General features: G+C 45.2%; 1 protein-coding gene across 1 annotated transcript in view; it reads right to left on the reverse strand.

The window, feature by feature from the left end:
* Positions 1–15,348, reverse strand: part of LOC147436506 (phox domain-containing protein) — a 58,292-nt gene extending 42,944 nt beyond the window's left edge. Inside the window, exon 1 of the mRNA XM_086489375.1 lies at positions 14,973–15,348. Within this exon, the coding sequence (XP_086345501.1) occupies positions 14,973–15,078 (106 nt within the window). The 5' untranslated portion in view covers positions 15,079–15,348. The remainder of the gene's footprint in view (positions 1–14,972) is intronic.
* Between the last annotated feature and the right edge of the window lie 7,800 nt (positions 15,349–23,148).

Below are 23,148 nucleotides of genomic sequence, written 5' to 3' on the forward strand. Positions count from 1 at the left end.
CATTTGTGAGACCAAAGGGCATCACTAAAAATTCGTAAAGGCCAAACGTCGTTCTAAAAGCAGTCTTGTGCACATCCTCTGATCTAATGCGGATCTGATGGTACCCACTCTTTAGATCTATCCTACTAAACATAGCTGCTGCTTCTAATTTGTCCATAATATCATCAATTCTAGGTATAGGGAACCTATTCTTGATGGTATTCTTGTTCAGTGCACGGTAGTCGATGCACATACGCCATGAGCCATCCTTTTTCTGCACCAACACTGGAGAACAGAATGGAGATGAACTGGGCTGAATCAGCCCCTTTTCTAACAGCTCCTGTACTTGGCCCATTATCTCTTTCTGTTGAGCCGCACTAACCCTATACGGAGGCTTATTTGGTGGGCTACTGCCTGGCACCAAATCTATCGCATGGTCCTTGGGTCTCTGTGGCGGTAATTGAGACGGTAATGAATCGGAAAAACAGTCACTATACTGTTGCAAAACATTGACCTTTCTTTATCTAGCACAGATAAATTTGATTCATCACAATCTGACACTTCACGTGCAAAAACCAAGTACGCAGAAAGATGCTTTTTCATTACAGAAGTAATAGCAGAAGCTGATACAGTGGGAATAGACTCCCCTTTAAGCTTTATATCCAGAATGTGAGTCTTTCCCCTGCTCTGTACAGTGATCTTTTTGTTGTAAGCATCCATGATTCCCTGTACACGAAACAACCAAGGAATACGTAGCAACACATCACATCCGTCCAGTGGCATGATGTAAAATTCTTCAGCATCTACATAGGACTGGATATGTAGGCGCAATTTTCCAATGATGGGCGTCACAGCCTCTGTATGGCCAGGACATGCCAAACTTGCCTCTGTTGTATACCCCATTTCTTCAGGTCTGATTCCCAACTTTGAAGCCAATTCTGGGGAAATAAAGTTGGCTTTGGCCCCTGGGTCAAAGAAGATAAGCATTGTTTGATCCCTGACCTTTCCCCATCCTCTCCAAAGCTCACTTGCATCTGAATTTGGCTTGTCGCCCACCATATCTGGCACTAGACCAGCCATGGGCTTCTTTCCTTTCTGGTCTTCCTTGTCATCAGAATCAGCTCGCCTTTTCTTTGTAGGACAATTGTAAGCAATGTGGCCAAGCTGCTCACATATAAAGCATTTGTTCTCTGTCCTCAGGACCTTCTTTTGCTCTTCTGACTTGCGAGGAAAACGTCTTTTCCATTTCTTTGCTGGTCCCTTTTCTGATTCAACCGTAGCTTTATCTTTCCCTGCGTTGGCCGACTCCTGAGTCCCTTTAGGAGCCTCATTGGGAACGTGCTTCTTGGATGAATTTTTCTTGCCTAATCCTGCCTTGACGCCAATGTTAAATTCACAATCTTCTCCCTTGAGCAAACCATTGCCAGTGTTTGCTACCTCGATGAGCTGCGTCAAAGTAGTGACTTTTGTCTTCGTACAGTACTTTCTCAATCCTTTAGGTAGGCCACAACAGTATTTTTCAATATGTTTTGTCAATGGCACAAACCTATAGGAAGTTCCTAGAAGTAGAGCTTTCCAAAACTTCCGATTATAATCATCCAGATTTCTGCAAGTGACAGCATTAAGCTTGTGCCATTCTGTCATGACATCTGCTTCAAAGTCATCAGATAATCATGCTGCTGCAAAAATCTGCTTGAAGTAAATCCATGTGGATGGAGCTTGCCCTTGAAGCAATAAAGTTGTCCACCATTGTCCCGCATTCCCTGTCAAGAAAGTGGCTGCCTTGCGGACCTTTGAAGCCTCTGTAAAGTTTCCCCCTGCATAGGCCTTATCAAACTGCTGGAGGAATGAGAGAGCCTTCTTCCTGTCATCAAACCCTGTAAAGGTCGGGAAAGACACACCTTTGCCACCTTCTTTGTACGGAGTTGGCCTCTCCAACGGCGTTAAATTGTCATATGGAAGTGACTGAAACATGGGAACACTATTAGGGTTCATCTGTGTTCCTTGGCCGCTATTAACTTGACCTGGAAATGCCATATTTGGCTGCTGATTTGTAATTCCAGCCATACCAAAATTTGCCTGTGGCATCCCAAATTGGCCCTGAGTGCTCTGAAACCCTAGTTGCATACCCATGACACTGTACATGGGGTTAGGCATCATCGTTTGAGCACCCCCGAACACTGTTCCTGGCGTGTAAAACTGATTTCCAAGTGCATGACCAGCCATGCTCTGGAATACCCATCTACCTCCAAAATAGCCAGGGTGTACTGAAGGTGGTGGGAAGACTTGTTGCATAGCCTGTAGGTTGCTTCCCTACCCATTAGAACCAGCTATAGGCTGCTGAAAGGTGGCGGGCTGAACTGGTACAGCTTGAAAAACTGGCATTTGAGCCACCCATTCTTGCACCTTAGGCACAGGTTGTGGAGACTGCATGTTCTCCGTCAAGTGTACAGGAGTTTCCATTGACTCTGCAGTATGAATCACCTGTGCTTGAGCCTTAACAGGCTTTTGAATATGATCCAGTGACCCAACTTGCTGAGACGGAAGAGAAGGTTGCAGAAAGGCTAAAAACCTCGGGTTCTGCATCACCTATGTGAACATAGCCACAGCAGTAGCAAACTGGGTCCTGAATATATCATCATCCGTCTGTGGTGGTCTTGAAGACTCACCCACTTCATGCGTCTATTGACCCTGTGAAGAGGAAACCTCTTCAGTCACATCATCTGGTCTGTCAGCCATAATTGCAATTCCCTGTGTCTGGTCTATGATCCTTGTGTCTTCAAGCCCAATCTGACCAAGGCTCACTTCTATGGGAAAAAGTGATTTAATCCTGTCGATGGAACCATGAAACCAGCCTGTTCAATCCAAAAAGGGCGGTAGACATTACTTCAAACCTTGATTTAGCTTTCACCCATTATTAGTCGTCTATTCTACCTGTGCTATAATGACACAAGAGAGGGGAATGGGATACAGATGCTAGATTGCACCTCTATGAGAAGACCGACACCAGACTGGCCCCTAAATTAGGCGTCCCTTTCGGTATTTCTTTATTCTTTAACAGAGGGAATAAAAGCTGTGGTTCCCTACAAGCTGCCCCGCACAATCTTGGCTGAATTTCAACTGTTCTGGCCTGATTTTGGCAACATAACTGTACTAGGACCCTTCACAATCAGTATTCCCACGCATTGGATGACTTTCCCGACGCATACGGACACTTTGCAAAACCTGGCGAGAATTTGCAGCACGCTGAATTCTCTGTTTTCTGCCCCGAAAATGCACCAGATCACCTGTACAGCGGTCCCCTTGCGTCCCCGAACCTCCTGGGGGTATTAGGGTCCGTTTAGGGCCAAAACCCTAAACCTGCAAAAATACACAGCAAGCTGTAATTCACTGTTTCGGGCTCCGTTTCGCGTGCCGGTCGCATCCGTAGCAAGTCCTCGAGCTCCCGCACCTGTAGGGCTACTTGCCTTTTGAATGAGACGAGATTTCGCACGTGAAACCTCTCCGAATCACCTGTACCTGCGGGGGATTAGCCGCTAGCTAATCCAGTACCTGTGCAAGAGGCTCTTGTCTTGGCAATCGCGCATGAACCCACACAACTATACATTGGTCAATTGAAAAGCCCACTAGAGGGGCATAACCATAAAGAATAGGGGAGAGAGAGAGCAGTGAGAGGTGTGTAGGTCATGACATCCTGCACCTCACTGTACATAGAGGGTAAGCCAGCACTCCATTGAAGCTCTCCCACATGTGACAACACTCAAAAACGAGCTCACAGCTGAAAATCACGTTTTTGCCTTCTCTTTAAGTAGTAAACTGGCCTCAGAGTGCCAAGTGTCACTCATTTGTGCATTTTCCCGCTTTAGACGTTCGGGTCTAACAATATCTCACCTGCAGCCTCTGTTGACTTGGCCACAGAGTAACAAAATGATCCCCATATCAAACTGTACGTAATGACGCGAAGACATTTTGCCGTCCAAAAATAGCAGTCCCTAAAATTTAGGAGTTTCTGCCATTACATTCTTCTAAGTCATCTGACCCTCTTTGTACACTGCAGCCACACCCAGAACTGAAATGTAGCCTATGTAGCAAAGGATTCCGCTTTGGCTGGCCAATGACCCCACTTTGGCTAACCATAGTCCTTGTCCAACCTTAGTGCTCTTTAGCCCTCAGGCCTGGACTCTCTCTGAACAGTTCCACACTGGCTATGCAATGCAGGGCAGTTAGATTTCCAGAGGGGTGTTTCCAAAAGGTAAAACAAACGAAATTCCCCAAATAAACAAAAATGGAATTGCCACTAGCTGGTGACATTGGGCATGAGAATCAAGAGAGATAGAAAGCTGAAATTGCTCTTCTTATCTCAAGAAAAGTACATTGCTAAAGTACTTGACAAGTTTAACATGGCTGAAGCTAAGTCACTTGGAGTACCTTTACCTCCACACACAAAACTAAGCAAAGCCGATTGCCCAAAGGATGACGTGGCAGTGAATGCTATGAAGGGAACCCCTTATGCGTCAGCTTGTGGTTCTCTTATGTATGCTATGGTTGCCACTCGTCCTGACATTGCCCATGCGGTGGGAGTTGTTAGTAGATACATGTCCAATCCCGGCAAAGCACATTGGGAAGTTGTGAAATGCATTTTGAGATACTTGTCAGGTACACAATCTAGGTGTATATGCTATGGCAAAAGTGACCTGAAGTTGCAGGGCTATTGTGATGCAGATATGGCAGGTGACTTGGATACCAGGAAGTCCACTAGTGGCTATGTGTTTGCTATTGCTGGTGGTGCTGTCTCTTGGTGTTCACGACTGCAGAAAATTGTGGCATTGAGTACTACTGAGGCTGAATATATTTCAACCACTGAGGCTTCTAAAGAGGCCATATGGTTGGGCAGACTTGTCAAAGAGCTTGGTATGCCTGCTAGTACTCCTGTCTTGGGATGTGATAGCCAAAGTGCTGTCTATTTGGCCAAGAATGCCATATTTCATGCACGGACAAAGCACATTGATGTGCGATACAACGTCATACGACAGGTATTGGAGGATGGTCTAGTCACCTTGACTAAGATTCACACACATGATAACCCTGCAGATGTTCTCACCAAGAGCCTTGCTAAAGCTCAACATGAGCATTGCATACAGATGGAGGGAGTTGGATAACTTAGAGGCGTCACTTATGCCTTTAAGTGGGAGGTTGTTGGGTTAAAGGCCTAATGCCGCCCTCTTTGTACATTTAACAATGTATACAGTCATATTTTCAGCTTTGGCCATGTTCACATTTGAACATGGCCTAAGGTCATTTTTAAGACCTTTTAAAAGGTCCAAAGTTAATAAAGGAAATAAGTGAGGCCCTGAAAAAAATACAAGAAACGATCACAAATGAAACACTCAAACAATGCGTGCGTATGAATCATGCGAACACATAATACTTCTTGTGAGGGTTCTTTGGACCTAGGCTCGAGAGCCAAGTCTTCGTGACTGGTCGTCTCTGCAATGAGGTTAGCTTCACTAGAGAAAGTATCAACTAGGACATCATCCTTCTTGTAAACAATCGCATCTTCTTCATGCAACTCATTATGCTTGTGAGAAATCACATCTTGATCATGCAAATCATCATGCTCATCATTATCATCCAAATCATCATGCTTATCATTATCATTCAATTCATCATACTTCTCATAATCATGCAAATCCTGTGTCATGCTTTGGAGAAGAAGAGACTGAGAGAGTCTCCTTCTCCTGAATCCGTTCAATCTTGTCATGCACATTAGCAATGAGAGAGGGAGAATAAACAACTTCCTCTCCACGAATGACAATGGGAGAGTCACTTTTGGCATTGAGAGTGAAAGTGTTAGCCTCCCAATCAATAAGAGGGTTAAGCTCACAAAACCATCGAATGCCCAAAATCATATCACATCTTGAGAGAGGAGAGACTAAAAATTTTCTATGGAAAGCAGCTTATTGAATTGTAAACAACACACCAAGACACTCTTGCGTGATGAGAGAGTCCATACCCGGGAACAAAGCCAGAGACCTCAAGAGGAGATTTCTGACTAACCTCTAAGCAGACTCTCTCAACAAGAGAGGGACTGATCACATCATGCATACTACCTAGGTCAAACAATATGACAAAACGGTGCCCCGTCATATGACCATAACATTTAACATCAATGGGAGGGTCAGGAGAAACTTGGGGCACACTCGTGGTATCAGTAATTACATTGCAGAGGAAGTGGGTTATGTGGATTCTTTAATTTCATTCAATTCAAGACATGTTCTTTTTATGTGACCCTTAATGTGACAATGAAAACAACGACCTTCCTTAGAATAAGTGCTACCCTTAATTCGTTGTGCTACCTTTTCATATGGAGTGAGCTTAGGTTTAGCAATTGTGTTAGCCTTACCCTTAGGTCCATTGGAAGAATTCTTTTCTGAGAGACTGTTGGAAGATTGGTTAGAAGAGTTACCGTTCTTACCAGTCTTACCGTTCTTACCGTTCTGAGGGTTCTGAGAAGTTTGCGAGGTACTTGTGGAAGTCTTGTTCTCCTTGGGCTTTCCCTTGTTGTGCTTCATCTCCTGTGCGAGAGCAATCACTACCGCCTTGTTGAGATCGATTGGACCGAAGACTTCTACATCAAACTTGATATAGTCATCTAACCCAAAAAGGAATGCCTCTTTGCGTTCATCATCCGACTTGCATAATTGGGTACCTAGCTGCAAAACACTATTAGAAAAAGACAACCAGCATAACATTTTGCTTGAGAACGCGCCAATCGTCCTTCAATCGTGCGAGGTACTGAGGTGGAATAAACCACGCCTTGAGCTTGTCTTGGAAATCAGCCCAATTGAAGGAAAAGGGCGTGAATTCGTCGGCTTCCTCTAAGTGCACGGCTAACTGTGCCTCTTGCCATACATGGTACCAATTGATGGCATCACCAGCAAGGTACATAGCTGCCGTCAAAACCTTGCTATTTCATGTCTTCTTAGTTGTCGCAAAATAAGCATTAAATTGATGCAACCAAGAATGAATAACCGTAGCATCCATCTTATATCATGCTTACTAAAAGTCAACTTCTCTGTGACTGGGTTGTTGGAATTCGCATTGTGGCTTGCGCCACTTGAGGAACTCCCACGATCTTTGGCTGGTTCGGACTTCGAGGCAAGAACTTGGCAAACCAATTTGAGTACGGAGGTCTCTTTGAGCCTCACGCTCGGCCTCCAAGGCCGCACTTTAAGCCTCCCGTTTCTGTCACGTGACACATCCCAACCCTATGTGTCCGTGGACAAGCTACACCACAGCAGGGTTCAGTCAGTTCAATCAAGTTTAGAATAGCAGTGATCTGGCACTTTTGTGAGTCTATTCGTAGACCGTGCATGCCCAGTCACTTAGCATAGATGCATATCCTCCAGTTGCACACAGTATGATCATCGGAATTCCCATCAGAATCCTTTAGCATCAGTTAGGGGAATTTTCCAGTGCATTTAGCCTATTTTCCTATTTATTGGGATTTTCACTTATTATTTTTAAGTGACTTTCCTACAAAAGTAAGTAGGGCAAATTTGCTAAGTTTCTATATAAGCAAACCCAAGTTAGCGCTAAATGGCAGAAGAGGCAGCAAGAGCACATGCTCAACAGGCACCTTCTCAACAAGAACCCTCTCCATTCCCTTGGCGAGGTCACTCCCCGCAGCACCATCGCCGGCAATTCACTTCTCTCCCCCTAGCGTTCCTCCCATGCCAGAGATCCCCAGAAAGAAGAGAAAGGCCAGCATTTCTGACTTCAGAAGCTTCAGCGTTTTTCAGAAACCCTAAAAACGCAAAAACCCTAAAAACGCAAAAACCCTAAAAACGCAGAAACCCTAAAAACAGATCAGCGTTTTTGTCCTTAGCATGAACCTCGACGGAAGCAGTCATTTTCAGCCATGAAACCCGCATGAAAACAGTTATTTCCAGCCACCAAGAAGACCACCGAATTCAGCCTTAGAAGATCACAGATTTTAGCCTTAGCCGTCGTCGTCGTCGTCGTCGTCGTTGTCGTCATCGGCATAGACCAAGTTGCCTAGTCCATTGCATACGCATTGTACACCTTTGTGCAATCAAAGAATAGACCACTCTCGCCGACAAGAGTGGGGCCTTCGGAGGAGGGTTTTACAACCTCTCGGGTGTTGTATCTCTTCTCTCTCCTTCTCTTAGTCTCATTCACTTGCACGCACAATCCACTCACTTTGTTCGTGACCACAGCACTCTACAAGACGGAAAGCTCTCTTTTTCCCTAAAGAACTAAAAGGAACCTTGAGCAATAAAGATCACTAATCTTGAGAAAATACAACATTCATTCCGCTGCACCTAACATTGGTATCAGAGCTTTGGAAGTGTTCTGCATTACTCAAGGAAAGAACCACAAGAACCACAAGAATTTTTTTGCTTGTTGCGATCGCACGAACCCAAGTTTACTTGGGCGTGGCGATTCCTAATCGTGTTTTATTGAAGAGTGACAGGAATCCCAAGAAAGAAGGGCTTGTCCAGCCTCCCCTTGTGTCTCTTTTCACTCATTGAGAGCGGACCGTGCACTTAGCGGCCGGCCAATCGACGTGAGGTGGGAAAAAGCAACCTTGGTGTGAGCGCAAGGCCGCTAAGGGGTGCGCCCGCAGAAAAGGGTAGAACTCGGGTGAAGAGAAGATCCTTCTCCAACGCGATTTGCAAGCGAAAGAAAACCTCAAGAACCCCAAGAACCCAAGATTCTCACAAATCAAGGACCTCAAGAACCCAAGATTCTTGCGAATCAAGGACCTCAAGAACCTCAAGACCCCCCAAGAACCCAAGTTCCTCGTGAACTTAAGAACCCAAGACCCGCAAGAACCCAAGTCCCTCGTGGACTTAAGAACACAAGAACCCACAAGAACCCACGATTGCAGAATGATCATCACTCGAAGCGGATTGGATACTTCGCTTGGAAGTGATGAGCATGAGAGAGACGAAGAAGAATTTTCCCCACCAGGAGGTTTTTCCGACCCTTCCCCATCTACGACAAAGATTGCACTAACTGTTATGGAGGAGTTGGACCAAGAAAGAGAAGCAGAAAGAAAAGCCTACGAAGAAGATATGGCAGCCATCGAGCGTAAGTACCAAGAAAGAAGGGTAGCCATAGAAGCAGAATTTTCTCGCGAGAACAAAGCACAAATGCAAGAGTTATTGCAACTCTTTTCTCAAGCTTAGGCACAGATGCAACAGAATCGGAAAAAGGAGAATCTCTCGGTCTCTTCTTCTCCACAGCATGACACACAGGAATTGCATGATGAGAAGCATGATGAATTGAATGATAATGATTTGCATAATGATTTGAATGACAATGATAAGCATGATGAATTGGATGCCAATGATAAGCATGATGATTTGAATGATAAAGACAAGCATGATGAATTGCATGATGATCAAGATGTGATTTCTCACAAGCATGATGAATTGCATGAAGATGATGTGATTGTTCACAAGGATGATGTGTTAGTTGATGCTTTTTCTAGCGAAGCTAACCTCGTTGTAGATTCGATCAATCACCAAGAATCGATCTTGGCTTTCGAGTCGAGGTCCACAGACCCCCCACAAGAAGATTCGATAGACCCCGAAGAAGCGATCTTGGCTCTCGAGCCTAGGTCCCAAGAACCATCACAGGAAGTATTATGTGTTCATATGATTGATACGCACGCATTGTTCGAGTGTTTCATTCGTGAAGGTTTCCTGTATTTTAGTCTGCATCGTTATGTGATCCCTTTTCCTAGGCATGACATATTGTATGTTGAGCACGTTTCTCTCATGGATGAGCACGAATGTATGCGGATTGTTCATGAAAAGTTGAAAAGTCTGTATGTCAGGAAGTCACATTCCATGTTTCTTCCGTGGCACGACACAGTTTCCGAAAGATCACATGATAGTATGAGCACCAAGCATGGGCATTTCCATTGTGATTTGCCACAGTTGATTGATTTCGATCAAACGGAAAAGGTTCGAGCGCATTGCTTGCATGTGTTTGATGAACCGGTTGTCACTCCGTCTCTATGTTCATCGACATTGCATACACAGTCTTTAGAGAAGACCAGATTTTTTTCCTTCACTTTACATGAAATGGGTATGTTCATGGTTTTGTGTTGGAGATGGTTTCACGAATTTTCAGCCATGGAGATTCTTGAAGACGAAAGAAGCAAGACTCTAGACGAAGTTGAAGCAAGAAAGGAGATTCAGAAGACTTTGAGTCGCTTTCGGCGCGGCCCAAAGAAGCAAGCGTTGCAGACCTTTATGAAGTTCAAGTACCGCACGACCCACACACCAGAGTGGGCCGACGAAGAGTCCCTTCGAGGATTCCGGATGCTGTTGGCGATCTCCCTCGACGCCATACAGTTCGGTATCAGTACCTCACTTTGAAAAGGAGGAGATGTCACGTGACACATCCCAACCCTATGTGTCCGTGGACAAGCTACACCACAGCAGGGTTCAGTCAGTTCAATCAAGTTTAGAATAGCAGTGATCTGGCACTTTTGTGAGTCTATTCGTAGACCGTGCATGCCCAGTCACTTAGCATAGATGCATATCCTCCGGTTGCACACAGTATGATCATCGGAATTCCCATCAGAATCCTTTAGCATCAGTTAGGGGAATTTTCCAGTGCATTTAGCCTATTTTCCTATTTATTGGGATTTTCACTTATTATTTTTAAGTGACTTTCCTACAAAAGTAAGTAGGGCAAATTTGCTAAGTTTCTATATAAGCAAACCCAAGTTAGCACTAAATGACAGAAGAGGCAGCAGGAGCACATGCTCAACAAGCACCTTCTCAGCAAGAACCCTCTCCATTCCCTTGGCGAGGCCAGTCCCCGCAGCACCATCGCCAGCAATTCACTTCTCTCTCCCCAGCGTTCCTCCCATGCCAGAGATCGCCAGCAAGAAGAGAAAGGCCAGCGTTTCTAACTTCAGAAGCTTCAGCGTTTTTCAGAAACCCTAAAAACAGATCAGCGTTTTTGTCCTTAGCATGAACCTCGACGGAAGCAGTCATTTTCAGCCATGAAACCCGCATGAAAACAGTTATTTCCAGCCACCAAGAAGACCACCGAATTCAGCCTTAGAAGATCACAGATTTTAGCCTTAGCCGTCGTCGTCGTCGTCGTCATCGTCATCGTCATCGTCATCGTCGTCATCGGCATAGATCAAGTTGCCTAGTCCATTGCATACGCATTGGACACCTTTGTGCAATCAAAGAATAGACCACTCTCGCCAACGAGAGAGGGGCCTTCGGAGGAGGGTTTTACAACCTCTCGGGTGTCGTATCTCTTCTCTCTCCTTCTCTCAGTCTCATTCACTTGCACGCACAATCCACTCACTTTGTTCGTGACCACAGCACTCTACAAGACGGAAAGCTCTCTCTTTCCCTAAAGAACTAAAAGGAACCTTGAGCAATAAAGATCACTAATCTTGAGAAAATACAACATTCATTCCGCTGCACCTAACAGTTTCTCCTTTCTTTGTGCTTTTCTTTCGTTTCGTTCATCGCGCTCACGTTCTAAAGCAATGCGAGCCGCTTCTTGTATATTGCATTTCTTTCATTTTGTTCTTCGCGCTCGCGTGCCAACGCAATTCGATTCGCTTCTTGTTGTGCCAGCACAAGGCGAGTCGCTTCGCGATTCGCTTCTTGTTGTTGGGCCATCATGTCCAACATTGACTTGACCATCGCCTCCATGGAAGTTGGTACAACTCGTGGCGTAGATGGAGAAGGGGGAGGGTCGGAAAAATCTCTTGGTCGAGAGAACTCTTCATCGCCTCTCTCATGCTCATCACCTGTACGTGAAGTATCCATTCCGCTTCGGGCGATGACCATGCACTATGATCTTTGGTTCTTAAGTTCACGAGGAACTTGGGCCTTGGGGGTCTTGGGTTCTTGGGTTCTTGAGGTTCTTGAGGTTTTCTTTCGCTTGCAATCCGTGTTTGAGAAGGATCTTCTCTTTACCCGAGTTCTTCTCTTTTCTACGGGCGCACCCCTTAGCGGCCTTGTGGTCACACCAAGGTTGCTTTTTCCCACCTCACGTCGATCGGCCAGCCACCAAGTGCACGGTCCGCTCTCAATGAGTGAAAAGAGGCACAAGGGGAGGCTAGACGAGCCCTTCTTTCCTGGGATTCCTATCACTCTTCAAAAACACGATTAGGAATCGACACGCCCAAGCGAACTTGGGTTCGTGCGACCGCAACAAGCAAAAAAAATTCTTATGATTCTTGTGGTTCTTTCCTTGAGTGATATAGAACACTGCCAAAGCTCTGATACCAATGTAAGGTGCAGCGGAATGAATGTTTGAACTTTGCTCAAGATGAGTGCTCCGAACTGTGCTCAATGGTTCCTTTTACTTACGGAAGGGAGAGCCTTCCGTTCCTTTAGTGAGAGAGTGCAATGGACACAAACAAAGTGAATGGACACTGTGAGTGAAGGTGCTGAGAGAGTGCAATGGACACAAACAAAGTGAATGGACACTGTGAGCGAAGGTGCTAAGAGAGATAGAGAGAGAAGAGAATACGACACCAGAGGCGTAAAACCCTCCTCCGAAGGCCCCACTCGTCGGCGAGAGTGGTCTACTAATGATTGCACAAACTCGTACAAAGTGTATGCATGAAACTGATGCAAGTCTAGGCTAGGTCGATGTCGACGAAGGGGATGGCGAGACCGACTCTATGGCTGAAATCTGCTACTCTTTATCTGCTGTCCAAAAACGCTCAAGGCTGAAATCTGCTGCAATTCAGAAACGTTGAATTGGGAATGATTTCTGCTGCTGAAAAACGCTGATTTGGGGGCTGAAACTGCAAGTCTTTAGGGCTGAAAACTGCTGGCTTTTGGCTAAAAACTGCAGGTCTTCATCTGCTGAAATGGTTATGCAAAAACGCTGCCCTTGCTGGTAGAAAACGCTAGGGCTACTGGTGCCTGGCGATAGAGGTGATGGAATCAAAAACGCTAGGCTGAGGTCCTTGTGGTGGAGCTTGCTGATGGAAAAACGCTAGCAACTGAGAGGCTAGGCGATGGTACTTGATGAAAAACGCTAAGGGGTTTGCTTGAGGGAATCGCCCCCAAGGGGTTCTTGCTTGAGAAGTTGCCTGTTGAGCGGTGAAGCTCTGCTTCCTCTTCTGCCATTTAGTGCTAGCCTAGGTTTGCTTATATACAAACTTACTCAATTTGCCCTACCTACTTTCCAACAAAAAGTCACTTAAAAATAATAAATGAAAAATGTCAAAAATAGGTAAAATAGGCTAAATGCACTGGAAAATTCCCCTTAAGGATTCTGATGGGAATGCTTATGATCATGCTATGTGCAACCAGAGGATATGCATCTACACTAAGTGTCTGGGCATGCACAGTCTGCGAACAGACTCACAAAAGTGCCAGAACACTTGCTAATCTAGACTGACTGGACTGACGGAACCCTTGTCGTGTTGTAGCTTGTCGACGGACACATAGGGTTGGATGTGTCACGTGACATTTTGAGATTGATGTATGCTCCAAAAATTACATGTCTTTGTCAATATAATGTAGGCGCTAGTCATTCCTCGTCTTGTCCATAACATTGGGATAGCAACCTAATGTTTGCATAAGCAAGATGTATGAGTTCGGCATGATGTTGATCCTTCTTCTCTCGTCGATTTTAGCCTCGAGTTCAGTCTCAATGTCAAGTCCAGGTAGTTGTAAGTCCGTCCCCCACATGAGGTGTCGAAAGTGAGTCGAAAAATCAATAAAAAGATGTGCGTCTATTTTCTCCCTTAGGAGGGAGATAAGGTGAGTGTGGGTGTGTAGCAGGACATGGAATGGTGTGAACCTCCCATATATCTGCCGAGAAGGTTGTTGTAGCGCATGCGATATCTATATAGGAAAGGACACTCGGTTTCATCTCAGCTTGCCTCAGTCACATGCACACCACATTGTTTGATGGACGAGCGAGATGTGTTCCATGCCTTGAGGCGATGTACGCAAGTGGAAGTATTCGCCCCACATCCGTTGCATCCATGTTTGGCATGATGGTGTCCTCTCTCTTGTCAAGTCGAGTCCCCAAGTCTAGTCCCTAAGTCAAGTCCTCAGTTGTTGTATGATCTCTCCCCCCAATGAGATGTCGGAGTTGGTCCCTTCGTATTGAGTCACTTTTCAGTCCAAAATTTGTAAAAAAATGTGCATCTTTTTCTCCCTAAGGGGGAAGGTGTGGTGTGTGGCCACTTAGGTTCTTGGCGTGTAGTTATCTTCTTGGTGTAGACCTTCTAGTCTAACATAAGGAGATGCACTTTCATGTACAAGGCAGACTCACTTGGTCCTTTTGTCCTCCACTCGTGCACATCACAATATATTTCAACAACACAAACATACCATCCGCTAGTGCATGTGTTTGTATGTGGTCGGTAGGTGCATTTGTCTTCACTCTAAAGAATTAAAAAGCTGATATTAGCCTCAATCTATGATTCCCCATAAAGAATAGGGAGCGTAAAAGGCAAGCCCTTACTCCAATAGATGGGCCGATTTTGATCAAAAAAGGTGTCATGAGGTAACAGAAAGTTTCGTGACCTTTGACACACACTCTTGCTTAATTCGATATCTTCTGTTTAGGACCATAACATGGCTGACCAAGTGAATAGCAGTTCTGGACCTTTGACACACACTCTTGCTTAATTCGACATCTTCTGTTTAGGACCATAACATGGCTGACCAAGTGAATAGCAGTTCTGGACCGTCGTATGATAAGAACTCTGAACTATGCCGCATTCTCTTAATAATTTCATTCTAAAAGCTCATGCTAGGTAATTGAGTGGGACGCCTGGACTCTGGAGTTCACATCTTCGATTGAGAAGGTTGCATGTCTCTTTTGCAGGTCTTCCGTCAGTGTCTGTGTGTACCTGTAACCGCCCTAGTGTGCAACTCTGTGTGTGTGTGTGTGTGTAGAGAGAGAGAGAGAGAGAGAGAGAGAGAGAGAGAGAGAGAGAGTCTTACGTGAAAGAACATAAGCCAGGCCAAGAACAAAGATCAACCACAGGATGGTGCGCCTCTTGACCTCTTCCACGAGCTCCCACACTGTCTCGATCCTCCGCCTCCTCATTATCCTCGCCTTCTTCTGGCAAGCTCAGCAACATGGAGTTGCTCATCCAAATGGGTGGGCGCGCGCAAACGTGTCAAGTACCGGAAAGAACGTGTCCGACACAGACAGATCCAACATGCCTTCACTCTACATCAACACAATTGCACCTGCGTCCTGCGTTTGCGTTTGTGTGGGTATGTGTGCGCGCGCGCGCGAGAGAGAGAGAGAGAGAGAGAGAGAGACGAAGGAGTGGGCGATTCTACAACATTAGCTGGAGCTTGGAGGTACGACCCGTTGTGAGAGAGACAGACCTGGAGCCTATTTTAACCTTGATAATTACCTTGATTGTGTAGCATCGATTTGGAGAAAGGAGCAAGGTTAGCTATGCCATGTGGCCACAAGTGATTGGCCTCTTCAAATAAAGGCGAGAGAAGATCGAAAAACTTAGAGAGAGCGATGGCGTTGAAAAAATAAGTGATTGAAAAAAGAAGCGGCTGCATATATGCATGTAGCCGGTGAGAGAGAGAGAGAGAGAGAGAGAGAGAGAGAGAGGGGGGGGCAATCGAGGTACTGTGTGTGTGTGTGTGTGTGAGAGAGAGAGAGAGAGAGTTGCCAATTGCCTATGTGTGGTCAATATGTATGCCAAATGTGGTGGACTTGTCTGAGCACACCAAGTCCTTGGCGAGCTTTGGATTGTTTTCAGTAGATGGGAAGCAAGGGCCTTTCTCCAAACGCTATCACCTACACGTGCATCTTGAAGGCATGTAGCTCTATGCGAGGTGCTATTGAAAAGAAAAATCATGCGTGGCACTGCCTTCGTTGATATGAATGTCAAATTTGGTGCACTTCAGAAAGTACAAAGGCTAGAGGAGCTTACTTTTTGGAACGGTGCGCACTAATAGCGGGATACACACAATAGGAGTAGGGCCAAAAAGCTCTAGGCCGATTTCAGCAAATGCAAGGTGACGGCCTCTATCCCGATGCAATCACCTACGCGCATCTTGAAGGCATATGACTCTATGCAAGATGCTGATATGGGCTTAAAATTTAATTCTGATATTGTTAGTCAGGGTTTTTGTTGTGCTTAGCAATGCCTCGCTCGATATGTATGCCGAATGTGGTGCACTTCAAAAAGCACAAAAAGTTCTTAAGGAGCTTCCTGTCCAAAATGTCGTCTCTTGGAGTGCATTGATTGTGGGATACGCGCAACAGGAGCACGGCCAGAAAGCTCCAGGTTGTTTTCAGCAGATGCAAAGCGAGGGCTTCTCTCCATGTGCAATTACATGCGCGTGCATCTTGAAGGCATGTGGCTCTATGCAAGATACTGATATAGGCATAAAAATCACGTTGATATTGTTAGTGAGGGGTTGTTGCAAAATATTGGTGTGCTTAGAAATGCCTTCGTCGATATGTATGTCAAATGTGGTGCTCTTGTCCGGGATGTTGTCTCTTGGAACGCACTGATTGCACGATATGCTCAATAGGGCCAAGAAGCTTGGGATTGTTTCCAATAGATGTGAAGCGATAGAAGGGCATGTGGCTCTACGCAAGATGCTCTTGAAAAGAGATGTCGTGCTTGGGCTTCGGGGGCTCCCGAGGGCTCTTGGGAATGACCCCGAGGCAGTTGTGGCCAACTAGAGCAGGGCCATAAAGCTAGTGATTGAGAAGCTTCCTGTCCGGAATGTCGTCTCTTGGAGTGCATTGATTGAGAGATACACACAATAGAGCACGGCCACAAATCTCTAGGCTCTTTTCAGCAGATGCAAAGTAAGGACCTCTCCTGATGCAATCGCACGCACAATAGGAGCATGGTCAGAAAACTCTAGGCTGTTTTCAGCGGATGCAAAGCAAGGACCTCTCTTGATGCAATCACATAATCTACAGCCCCTTCTGCCATCGCCATTGCTTGTGTGTGGTCGATATGTATGCCAAATGTGGTGCACTTCAAAAAGAACAGAAAGTGCTTGAGGAGCTTCCTGTCTAGAACGTCATCTCTTGGAGTGCATTGATTGCGGGATATGCACAACAAGAGTAGGGCAACAAATCTTACCAAGGCAGCAAGATACAATTGACAAGCTATTGTGCTTGGCACTGCTCGATATGTATGCCAAACGTGGTGCACTTCAAAAGCAGCTTGAGGAGCTTACTGTTTGAAACGTTGTCTCTTGGAATGCACTGATTGCGGGATACCCACAACAAGAGTAGGGACAAAAAGCTCTAGGTTATTTTTAGCAGATGCAAAGTGACGGCCTTTGTCCAGATGAAATCACATACGCGTGCATATTGAAGGCATGCAGGGCCAGGTAGCTTTGGGTTGTTTTCAGCAGATGCAAAGAGAGCAAATGCAATCACCTACGCGTGCACCTTGAAGGCATCTGGTATCATGCAAGATGTTGGTATCGGCAAAAGAGTTCACGATGATATTGTTATTCAAGGGGCTATTGACAAAAAACTCCGTGCTTGGCACTGCCTTGGTCGACATGTATGCCAAAGGTGGTGTACTTCATAAAGCACAAAAAGTGCTTGATATCTAGAATGTAGTCTATTGGAATGCAGTGATCGTGAAATATGCCCAAGAGTAGTCTCTGGAGCGGTGGAATTGATGCCACCTAGTTAGCATGCCTTGCATACGGATTGTTAAGTCCTTGGCGAGAGTGATGGCCTCAAACGTGAGAGCCAAAACCATTAGTGCCTTTCACAGTCTAAAAACTGGTACTTTGCCAGTTTTTCAAACTTGTGTGCCACTGGCCGTGATTCCAAGTCATTGGGCAATGCCTTGGCACAAGAGAGAAGCTTTGCTTCGTGTAAAATTGTCAAAAAACTTTGCTTTGCACAAAAGCATTAGTTTCCAACGTAAATATATAAACATGGAAAAATAAACAATATTGAACATGGTCTAACCTGGTCATCCTGTTGTAACCAGTTGTCTGGAGATGTCGAAAGTAAAACTCGCTCAAATGTAGATCATATCCATATCATGCGCTAGAGAAATTTGGCATGAAATATCCTGCAGGCATATGGAGAAATTCCCCAAAGGTGTGTGCTCATAGCATACTCCAAACGGAAAAAATCTCAACTTAAGAGTCGTAGATTGAAGCCTTGCTTCACATAAATATGTTTGTGCTGAAAGCTTATGGCGGTAGATATCATAACAAAAAGAATCAAGCATGTCGAGCAATTTCAATTGAAATTAACCAGTACTATGTGGTAAGCATCCTCCGTCAACGTGTAAAAATCGTGACAAAGAGTCGGCCATGTTGAGGAACTTGCTTCCTTCTTCAAGTCCAGTAAGAGGCCATGCATGTCTCCTTTGATGCATGTTAGATATATGCAATAGAGGTGATGCGTATTCCATCTAGGTCAAATGCTTCATAAGCAATTGACAGCCCTGCTATTGTTACATCAATTCGTGGTCGACGATAATTTAAAAAAATGTATGGTAAGTGCATCCTGCCATTCTCATACATTACCTTATTAGAGATACGACCAAAATTGTGTGACCCAGTTATGCAGATGACAATAAACAAAAATCAACTGCGTACCTTCTTAAGTACACATGCCGACCAACCTTGCCGACCCCAAAAATCGAATGATATGGAAGCAGTAAGAACAACGAGAAATGATTTTCTAGACACTGTTGCTTGGTGCAATAGATGATCTACTCCTGCTATCAAGGGCCTTGCCTGATGCGCAAGAAAAGTGGACATAATGACCATGGGCATACTTGACCCATAGGTAGTCTCTTGCACACATAAAACTATGAAAACTGCAAGAACGTGAAATTGCGAACTTGACAATCCGTTTGTGTCTCTGTCTGAGGTCAAGCGCTTTCTCCACCATCGATGCCTCATGCGATGTCTGATGATCTTCTGCATATGTCCTTGTGAAATACTTGCCTCAACATGCCTGATCGTGTTTAGATGCCTTACTTCCTACTGCTGAGGGCCTTGCCCGAGTTGCACCAAGAGGATTGCATGCTTTGCTTACATGCCCTTGCATGTCACAATTACGGCGGTCTTGCATGGCCTTGCATGCGTGTGGTCTTATACCCTCACTCCATCTGTGAATTCCATCATAGGAGCGTGTCGGTTGTACTCCATGCCCTTAAAACCTTTGAGACGTCGGCTCACAGCACTCAAGTGGTGAGCTCGAAGCATGTCGCCCCTTGACCACCTTTGAAGTTATGTCGTACTGTTGCGTCCTTAATCTCTGCAGTACGACAGGTTTGCTGTCATGGTGAAATCCCAAGCAGATGAGGACCTGTCGAGATGCCATGGTCCTGTCGAGATGCCCATTGTACGAGGGGGGTTGGCCTGTGGGCACCCTCCCTTAGGTATTTTTAATTGCCCAAGGCCAAAGGCCTTAGGGCTTGTGTGTGTGAAATCAAAGCTTGCTTTTGGTGATGGCGTTCTCTGCCGCCTGCGTAGGAAAGAGAACGAGCGACCACACGCTGCAGAACCCAAACCAGGGGTGGCCATAGTGTCGAACAAAACTGAGCAGGGCAGGGCGAACCCGTAGAGTCCATCTGCGAAAGTTTTGGAGGTGGCAGACCTACCTCGCTTCCCTCTGCTAGGGGTGCTTGCACGCGGCTCCCGTCTTCGTCGTCCCCGCATGTCAAGAGTTTATATACACATCGTGTTCCTCGTCCCCCGATCGTGAACACCACGGCTTGCATGATATGCAAGACCATGCACGGCCTGCGCTCGAAAACGAGGGAGAGAGAGCCGACTCTGGAGAGAGGGAGGTCATGCCTCATGCTGCTGCGATAGAGAGAGAGAGAGAGAGAGAGTCCTTCCCCCTCCTCCATAGCTCTCCACTCCCCTGAGCTCTGATACCAGTGAAAGGGCAAGGGTACTGGAACACGCTCATCACCACCCAGCCATGCCCTATATAGGCCTTGGCCTTCTAAATATAGGGACCCCCTTGATTGCATATCCGTCCTGGCCCTTGGCCGTTCCTGGTCCTACCATTGTCCTGACACCCAAAGACTGCGACTGTGTATGTGTGTAAGTGTGAGCCTACGAATGGACAATAAGGCAGGTTCAACATACCCTGAAACCAAGAACATCAGAAGTAGTGCAGGTAATGGTAGGCATGATAGCAAAAGTGAATGCAAATTCCGGCATGTTTGCAGAAGTCGCAGAATGGATGACGATGGTAGAACGTATACTGGTGGGAAGGTGGTGGAACAACGTAAGGAAGGTCTAGTAGTGGATCCGTCCAAGATTGTGCATTGATCCACACGACCAATACCAAAGCTACACTTATATTCCGTATTTTGAATTTTATTATGTGATCCCAAAAGTACTTGGATTGCATCACGTACACATCAAAGCAATGAATTTACACCATTTTTATTCAAAAGATTGTAGACAAAGGTGACAACGGTTGAAATTTTTTTGTGATGCCCAACAAAGGGACACATGGACGATACACCGCGGCATGGCAACGTGGAATGATACATGTTTTCATAAAGCATCGGTAATGAGTTCTTCCTTGTACGATTGTAGTATATTTACAATAAGAAAGTCCCTCCAACACTGGAGGCGAAGCATATGTCCCCCTTCAACACTGGAGGGTATAAAAGTGGCAGGGGAAGGGCACGTTTCCTACGGTATTATTATAAATGTGGAGAATGGTGCCAACTCCACACCATACATATGTTTGGTCTTTTCTTTTCTTTTTTTGTGGACACAAGCATTGCAAATGCACGAAATGTATCTTTCTCCATTTTTATTATAATGTGAAAATTTTCACATCCACACATCTTTTAATGCAAAATCTCGTTTGTGATGCGAGGTCATAGAGTTTTTGGCGAAATCTTCGAGGAGAGATGCTATGGAGCCTTTAAAATAAGAGACAATATGAGGTGAAAGGTACAACATTGCTCCTCTTGTTTAATTCACACCATTTCCACAATGAATCAATCAACGCATACTAGTTCATTGTTTAAGATTGATTTGAAGAAAGGAGCAACCCGAGTAGTTGTACTTAGCACAATATGATTGGGTTGTCAATGCACATCGAAGGTGAAACAAGTGATCCACTTAGCACAATAAGATTGGGTTGTCAATGCACATTGAAGGTGAAACAAGTGATCGTGAGGTGTGCCATTCATTGAAGAAACTAAAGGCATATCCAAACTTGTCCATTGGTTCTTAAATTTGTTAACATATACATGTGGTACTGATGTGTGTGAACACACTAGGACCGTCGGGGCATTTTTTCCCTCTTTAGGAGGTTTTTGCCTCCGACCATTGTATACGCCCATCACTCTAGGGCTATCTATCTTTCCATTGCACACTAAGTAACACACTCTCTATTCTGTGCCTTGAGCTTCCTTCGTCTTCTCCAAGCTGCGTTTCTCCGCAACCCTAATTCCAACAATTGGTATTAAAGCAGGTTACGTCCTCCCGGGCTTAGTCGCCAGTTGCTACAGCACACGCCTGCTCACTTTCTCCGATTACACTGAGGTTTGGCGAGCTTTCGCAGGTCGACAAATATTTCAAGCAGGCTCGCAGAGCTCAGTCTGCTCAGATTTTTGATCCGGGCTCATTTCGGCCTCTGTTTCCACTACAGGTAGGTCTGCACAGGCAATTTTGTCATTTTGTATAGAATTTCTATCAGTGACGATTTTTGCATAACAGGTGCCTTACAGTATTCTACGGTTTGAGCTATATAGCACGTGTTATTCTCGCTCCGTTTCTCCTATTTTCGGGCAGTTTTCACATCAGGTGCATCATTTACCATGGCTGACAACAACACAGATGTCTTCAAGATGTTTGCTGCTGAAGACAGGTTGGATGGGGACAACTACCCTATGTGGGCTTATATGATGCAACATGTTCTTGTGTCAAAGGGTGTCTGGAACATTGTGCAGGGCATTGATGTACGTCCTGGTTCTGAGGATGTAGGCGATGTTGAGGATGTCGCAGGTCTTGCTGCAAGGATTGCTGCTATTAGAGCTTTTTTGCCTACGGCAGAACAAGCTTGTTGGGATGTAAAGGATGCGCACGCTCATGCATTGATTGCGTTGTTAGTGAAGGGCACCATTGTTCCTCACATCCGTTCAACAAAATCTGCAAAACAGGCTTGGATATCCTAGCAAGTCTTTATGCAAGCCGCAATGAGGCTAAAATTGCTTTGCTGCGTAAAGAGTTGGAGTCGAAGATTATGCATGAGGAAGATGATATGGACACTTTCCTTGTTAGTGTCAAGGATATCAATGAGCAACTTATTTCTGTAGGTGAAGTCATTTCAGACAATTCCCTTGTGCAGACTGTTCTTGATGCCTTACCAGATTCTTATCAGACTTTTGCTAGTACTTGGAGACTTATGACCCAAGGAAATCTAGAAGTTGTTAAGTTTAATGCATTATGCACATTTTTGTTGCAAGAGTCAATTTCCAGAAAAAATAGGACTAGACAGCGTGCAGTTGAACAGGCTTTTACTGCTTCTCAAAGAAAGGGTGGTAACAGCAATGCAACCACTTCTTATGGTTCTGCTGCGAGTGGCAAGACTTCTGTTCCAAATGCTTCTGCTGGCAGCACTTCGTCTGGCAATTCTGGTGATAAGGGAAAAAAGGAAATGCGTTGCCATTATTGTAAAGCTAATGATCACTTGATCAAGTCATGTCCTAAGTTGAAGGCCAAAGAGGCTAAGAAGAAAGAGGGAGGTTCCACTGCAAATGCTGGTTCCACTACAAATGCAGCCATCGTTGAGTCTTCTATGAAAGGAGATTGTGTTGCTAATGTTGATGCAGAATGGGCTTTTAGCGCAGAGTGCACTTACAATCCTGATGTCCATGATGCATGTTTGTGAGTTGCTGCAGATTCACATGTGTGGTATTTCGATAGTGGTGCTACAAAGCACATTACCTCACATTGTGAATTGTTCACCTCTCTCGAGTCTGTCCCTCATGGGAATTCTGTCACTTGTGCCAACAATGCCTCTTATCCAGTTCAAGGAGTTGGAAAGATTGTGCTTACTGCTGCTAATGGCAATTCTTTCACACTTGTTGATGCACCTTATGTACCTGGGATCAAGAAGAATCTCTTGTCTATATCCGCACTTGCTAGACTTGGACTTGTA

The sequence above is a fragment of the Adiantum capillus-veneris genome, chromosome 18 (genome assembly GCF_014529385.1).
Source record: "Adiantum capillus-veneris isolate H3 chromosome 18, ASM1452938v2, whole genome shotgun sequence".
Taxonomy (NCBI): Eukaryota; Viridiplantae; Streptophyta; class Polypodiopsida; order Polypodiales; family Pteridaceae; genus Adiantum; species Adiantum capillus-veneris.